This window comes from Haliaeetus leucocephalus, unplaced genomic scaffold, assembly GCF_000737465.1.
Source record: "Haliaeetus leucocephalus isolate CR32 unplaced genomic scaffold, Haliaeetus_leucocephalus-4.0 Scaffold556, whole genome shotgun sequence".
NCBI classification, from domain to species: Eukaryota; Metazoa; Chordata; class Aves; order Accipitriformes; family Accipitridae; genus Haliaeetus; species Haliaeetus leucocephalus.
In genome coordinates this window covers 4,601,727-4,608,741 of record NW_010972992.1, presented here as the reverse complement: position 1 = coordinate 4,608,741, position 7,015 = coordinate 4,601,727, and the positions used below count along the sequence as shown (strand labels likewise).

Here is a 7,015-nt window from a genome sequence, read left to right as displayed (position 1 = left end):
TTTTGTTTCATTTGCAGAAGCTGAAGGGACCTGCGTTGCTGCAGCTGCGGGCAGTTAGGAATCGGGGCCCAGCTGCTGCCCCACTGGAGCCTCACACAGCTGATTGAAGTAAATGCTGATTAAAACCCCAACATTTTAGGGCTAAAACCCATACAAAGCTGTGTAAACGCGTTCCCCTTAATATCCCACAGGTCTTCTCGGCAAAAAAGCTGGTTTTTTACCTAACCCAGCACTGACGCCAAGGAGGGCAAGGCCACCACCACCAAGCCTGGCACAGCACGGCACTGGGAGCAAACCCTGGTCATCTGCTGGGCTCCGAACCACACCTGGAAGGAACAAACTGCCAACACCTGCCTGCAACGAGCACCACAACACAAATAGCGTGCCTCCTTGCTATGTTTTCGTAGCTCTAAATCCGCAATCCTGTGGAAATGTGTCTGCTTTAAACATAAAACGCACCTTAGAGCACCGTCGTGCCTTTCCGAGTTAATGCTTGTAGACCTAGGGGTTTTCTCCTTGGTGCTCATCCCCAGGTACCCGTGCTGCAGAGAATGATTGTCCTGTGACGTAGCATTAACCCTGCCCAAATGGAGGAACAGCAGCGCTCACAGTTTAGACAAACACTCTGCAGAGTGAGAAACCTTTGTAGTTTCACTGACTTTTATCAAGGCAAAAGTCTATTAGTTCTGTTCGGAAAAATTCACAAGTACTATCTAAATCAAGAAGTTTCATAGGAATAATTAAGTTGCACAGAACCTGTCCTGTAATAGAAAAGTTATTTGCTCTTTGGTCAAAAATGTCAATTAGAAAATGCTTCAACAGAAGAAAAAATACCTTACTATGATCAGAGTTTTGACAAATAAAATGCAACCAACTTATTTTATAATTAGATATGACTACTCATGCTTTGTACCTATTAGCCATTTCACTCCCACAGTGAAATAAAAATAAAGTCCAGAATGTTCAAGATCCTAGAGATATGGTATTTCTTTATTTTAAAACACTATGCAATTTAAATACCAAGATTGATCTGTTCTGGAAGAACCTTCCCCTCCCTCCCAAGGCAAGCCCAGTACTGTCACCTTCCCTGCTGACTACCTGTTTACCCCCAACTCAAGATGGGGGGACCAGCCAACCAAAGGTGAGAAGCCAACATACTGCCCTTGATCAGTCACTAAGGTCTCAGCAAGTTGATGGAATCTGGTCTGCAGCAAGCCAGTGCATTTCAATATCAAAAGGCAAACTGTTCTGCCCACCCAACGGCTTCTTCCATCCTCAAAACCAACCATCTTTACTTGCTGTTAATCTTAAGCATATTTACTAATATGAGTGTGTGCAGAGCAAAAAAGGAATTTGAAGAGAAATACACCGTGGTCCAACACAATGAACAATACCCCAATTACTATCCTGTGCTATGGAGCTGTCCCTTAACCAAAAAACCAAGTTAGTCCCCATTTATTTCATTGACTGTGTGCTGTAGGCCGCCAGCTCTATCAAGAGCTAAGACATCTTTCTTTTTTTAAACAAAGCTAAAGCCTCAGTCTAAACCCCCTTGATTTCTCAGCCTGTCTAACATATGCTGGATGGCAGATCATGTCAGAAGAAGCCTGTAGCCCATCTGTTGCCAGATAGCTGAGTCTTTACATTCTGCCAACACAGCTTCAGCTGACAGTGTGCTACATGATGGGGTTTTTTTTGTATGGAGAGTAGGACTGTCCAGCTCAGTATGACTCTCAAACTAGTCTTGCTAACTTAATGCATGAGTAAGAACCACCCCATTAGTAAAGATGTGCAAGGCAAGACATCATCAGTTAAAAGATGATTGCCCATTGATGAATACATGATATAACACAAATCTATTTGCCCAAATACTGTGTTTTGATTAGGAATATAAATATGTACAGAGCTTGAATGTCAATATAAAAATATTTGAAGAGGGCTTGTAAGTCAGCAGCTAGCTGGTATGGAAATATATACACATCCTCTAAAACATTTTCTGGAAAATCAATTATTATTACCTTTAAACTGGAGAACAACCTAGGTTCATCAGGTGTGGCAGAGAAGACAGTTTAAAGAGCAAAATTTGCTCTGCAGTCCGCTTGGGCTATACCATGCATTATAGCAGTGGAAAGCACACTCCCATCGACCACAGTAAGAAGGGGACTTCAGTGTTACCATCAGGACCCATTTAAATTATTCTGATTCTGCAGAATTAGGACGAAGAGATATTCTTAAGAGAAGAAATGCTATGTCCAGGTAAACCTTATTTATTGCACAATGACACTACTAGCTCAGGTTAATTAATTAGCTGAATCACTCATGATGAAACAGGGAAGTTTCCAAGGAAGAAGGCATTGATTGCATTTCACACTCTAAGCAAAACTCCTCCGAGTCAGTTGTGACTAAGGCACTGATTCAGTAAAGCCAATAATTCTTCAGTCTGTATTTTAAGATCAGTTAAATGATTTTGTTTAGTTAGATGACTAACTGGTTTGAACTGGCAGTTTACTGCTTGAGGATACAGATAATTATGGGTACTCCACCTGTGGTGGAGACAGAAAAAAGAAATTCTGATCCATATCACCACTGGTGTTCCATTAGCCCTTAATCTAAAAATATGGCAAATACAACATCCTCTCAAATACCTTCTGTTTCACAAAACTAAATTTGATTTAAATTGCCCAGTGTGAGACCTGTTATGCACCAGTCCTATTTGCTGTTAAGCAATAGCTATACTGCTTGCCAGCGGTAACTACATTTCACAAGTTGACAGAGATTCTCACTGTATCTGAAATGCCACATGCCATTATTTCAGAGAAACTCAGAGAACTTCAGCACCTTCATTTTTACCACCTATCTCCCTCCTACTCTCTGACCTGCTTCTCAAGCTCCAAAAAACCATTGATTTCTATTTTATTGGTAAGCAACAAAACTGGAACAAATGGCTCCTGGCAGAACATGTTTTCTGTTACAGCTGAAAAATTATTGGACTGATGTCCTTGAAATGCACAGTGTGACTAATGCCCAGCTTGCAAGGACCCAGGAGGACACATTTATTGCACTTGTCAGAATGGAGCTGAGCAGCCAGAAATGAAAAGATGAGGTGATAGGTAAAAATGAATGTCTTTGCTTGCTACTTAAAGGAAGAAATAAATATAGAGAAAAGTGAGAAATGCTCAGTTAAGTCAACAGCAGATCTGGACCTGACTGTTAGAGCTCAGGATCATAAATGATTTTGAATACACGTGGAATATTCACCGTTACTTCTAGATATTAGACTTGGACCCTTGTTCAGAAGGGGAGGTACAGGGAAAGGTTCCAAACTTCAAATAGTCTAGAACTGGGTTGAGAAAATGGTCCAGTCTTTAGAGAGGCTAGAACTAGGTGTGGGCTTATTTTCATCTCAGTACAATTAATGTCGGCATACTAGTTTGTTTCCAGACTATGATTGCTTTTAATGGGAAGTTAGAACTCAGAACCTAGTTTTACCTCCTCTGCTAAGCGTTTATTAGGTTTATCACAGTTGCCCTGAAACCACTTCTGAAAGGGGACCAATTGCCATAGAGACTATACAGTAATTAAGCTCATGAGGGAGTTGCATGCACAGCCAAGCAAAATATTAGATGAAGGCAACAACAGAGCCGTTTCTTACAGCTCCACTCTAGCTCCTTGCATTCCCACTAGAGAAAGCAATAGGAGAATCCCAAAATATTTCGGGAATTTGATTTCTAGTATTCTTTGGTTCTGATATGGCTTTATCAGTCTAAGCCAAGCAGGAAGAATGAACAATAATGACTCTAAAAAAAAAAAAAAGATAATTCAAGGTGAATATACAAAAAAAAATTCTTCACAATGAGATCTGTGAAACCACAGAGTAGTCTTGTAAGGCAACAGGTAGAAGTAGCATCTTTTGGGTCATTGAAAAGAAAACTCCACAATAAAATGCTAGAGCAATGCTCCTACCAGCTTGAAGAGGAAACACACATAGATGACCTGTTGTATCTTCTCTAGCCTTGCTGTCCCTAATATACACAGTTGCAATCCTCTGAACGTAGAGAGGCATAAAATTCACGTGTTCTCAGATTCGCTGGACAAAGTTGTTGTGGTTTTCTGGTTGGGTTTTTTTTAATGCTTTGGAACCTGACTGTATATATTAGAGGAGAAAGAATTAGAGGACTGGTTTTCCCCACACTTGAAAATCTCCAGAACTGCTTTGATCATGTGTGAGAATTGATTTAGGGGATGCAAATGAAGGCCTTGGCAATCTGAAGAAGAAAATCTTCTCCCCTGACATTTCTGAACGTTCAGAGAATTCTCAACAAGCCATTGAAGTATGGGTTCATCAGAGAGACAAAAAGAAAATTCAGTAAGCAAAGAAGTACATCAAAACAACTAGCTTCCTCACAAGAAAGCTAGCAGCATTAGCAATTTTTCTACCTTGTTTAATCCTTTTTTTCCTGTTTAGACTTACTTTCTATTGCAAAATAGGCATCTAGAAACATGAAAGTAATGAAGGAAAGAAGCAAGTCTTCCCTTACAAAGAGAGAGAGACTGAATATTCTGCAACATCATTATAATATTTTACAACTCATTAGCACCTTCCATCCTAGGATCTCCAAGCATTTTACAAGCGTTAATTAATGCACTCTCACAATACTTCTGTGAAGTAGAAAGGCAGGTGTCTAGATATTGTGATGACAGGTGCATTACAATTGAATAAGACAGAATTTCTAGGCTTTTCATTTGCATAGTTAGGAAAGCAGGGCACAAAGAGGGTAGGTGAAATTGAGAAGTACTGCAATACCTTGAAATACCTTGAATTAAGAAATACTGTAATACCTTGAAATACCTTGAACAGACTGGCTTTCCAGTGCTTAGCTAAAAAGCAGTACTTAAGGACCTCAATAAAATTTGGGCTTTATTAACGTAAGTCTTTGCATCTAATACCACAATGGCTATTTTAAGCTATGTTATATAAATAGAAATGGAGTCTGAATGAAACTGGACCTGTTTCTTAAACATTTATGTCCTTACTTGAAGGGGTATTGAGGTCTCCTAAGTCCCTGAAACCACTGTGGCCTCTGAAGAGCATTAAATAAATTATTTGTAAAGCTTAGCAAGACACCACTAAAGACAAAGAGGAAGAGAATACAGAAAGTGAACCAGCATCAGGAATAAGTTATTTTACTAATCATCCTCTAACTCAATAAAATAAGAATTACAGTTAGGTGCTCTGGATGAGCCTTTCTACAACGTGTGTCCACAAAAAAACAAGGACTCCGGTGGTTCTAAGTTGTTTCTTCGTGTACTGTACTAACCTGTTCTGAAGAGCCGCATAGTGGCCATGCCCACATTAACAACTGCTTTAACTCCCTGATTTACATAGAAAACTGAACTAGTGATTTATGCTGTGGGGACAGGGGAGGGAAAGAAGGGGGGGGGGGGAAAGAAAAAAAAAGAGTGAAGAATTACAGGTTTTCTTTCCAGTTCTATCACAGATGTCCCTTTGAGTCAGTGACTAGCCCCTACCCTACCTATTCCCTTATCTGACAACATAATACAGTAACATACCATGTATAAAAGGATGGATGGATAAACCAACTCAAATATTTGCACCAGGTACCGGTGACAATGTTTAAATTACTCAGCTTACACATTTTTTTGGTATTGTTTAGGATCACGGTATTCAGTGAACATCTGGTCATACAATGAGGTTTTCCTCTTCTCTCTGCCTGCCTTCCTGCGAGGAAGAAGAGAAGAGCCATGTGCATGAGTATTCCCCTCCCTAAGAGCCATATGGGAATGTAAAGGCATTCTCTGAATTCATTACCCTGCCCCACAATATGATTCCGTCTTTGTATGGGCAACAAAATGGATGTTAATTTATTCCTTATTGCTAATTTGAAAAGGAGCGCAAACACAACAGTTCCATTGCAGAGACTTCTACCAAGGGTGTAGTTTAAGTCCAATTATGTGCTATTAGTACATTTGCTCTTTGTTCCTGTGGCATATTAATTACATGTCTGGTATTCTGATAATTAACACAATTATACTCTTTATTTTCCCCTTTTGTTAGATAATATTCTTGCATTTTGTTTAGATAAGTAATTTTCTGTAGGTAAAAGAAGCCAAATTATTACATATTAATAAAATCAAGCAACTGGTTTTTAAGTGAGTTTATACAGAAAAGTTCCAGCGGTGTTCTTCAGCAAAAAGAAAAGCAGATGCTCTCCTGTTGGGCTGCAGTCTCTCTCAGAGGCTTCTAAAAGGAAACCAAATTACAAGCCTCCAGTTGTGTATCCAGCATTATAATCGCTGGCTGAAGCAGCAGGGCCAGAAGGACTATACTAGTACTGCCACACATAGCTCTTCCAGCAGTATCACCACCGCTGTTCAAAGGCTCACTGTTACCAAGTTCTTTAATCTCCCACTGACATCCACGAAACTCAATGACATTTAGCAAAAAAAGTTACAAAGGGTCAACCAAGATGGTTTACAATTGCAGATCATCCACAAATGAACCCTTACCAGAGATTTCGAAAAAATATTAAGGAACAAAATAAAAAAAGCACTCTTACTACTGTAAGACAGTAAGGTGGGCAGATTTGACTAAATTAAATATGTATAGATGTACTCCACAGACACCTTAAAGATTCGGATTTTTTTCCTCCAGAACAAATTATTGTTCCTCTGAAAACAAGTTACTGTTTCTCTATAGTTTTCTCTAAAAGCATATCTGAATCTCCACTAGGTCTTGTATGCTGCTATGGCTAAAAAAGCCCCACTGTGGAAAGAAAGATATCCGACAGTTTCCTTCCGTAAGTGGTTGTTTGGGAACAGAGGAACAGAAGGAGCAAAATATTATGTCTTCCTGCAGTAGGGTAGAAAGTTAGTAGAAGGTCATTCAGCACTCTGTCCCCCAAATCCCTTGCGTCCAGATCTCCAGTGGCTCTGGCTGCAACACAGTTGTATGTGCAGGAAACAGGGGTGTCACCCAACAAAATTCAATGTCACT

At 39.7% G+C, this 7,015-nt stretch overlaps 1 protein-coding gene across 1 annotated transcript in view; it reads right to left on the bottom strand.

Moving 5' to 3' along the window:
* CLSTN1 (calsyntenin 1) overlaps window positions 1-5,337 on the bottom strand; it is a 46,426-nt gene extending 41,089 nt beyond the window's left edge. Inside the window, exon 1 of the mRNA XM_010577527.1 lies at window positions 5,319-5,337. Within this exon, the coding sequence (XP_010575829.1) occupies window positions 5,319-5,337 (19 nt within the window). The remainder of the gene's footprint in view (window positions 1-5,318) is intronic.
* Window positions 5,338-7,015: the final 1,678 nt, after the last annotated feature.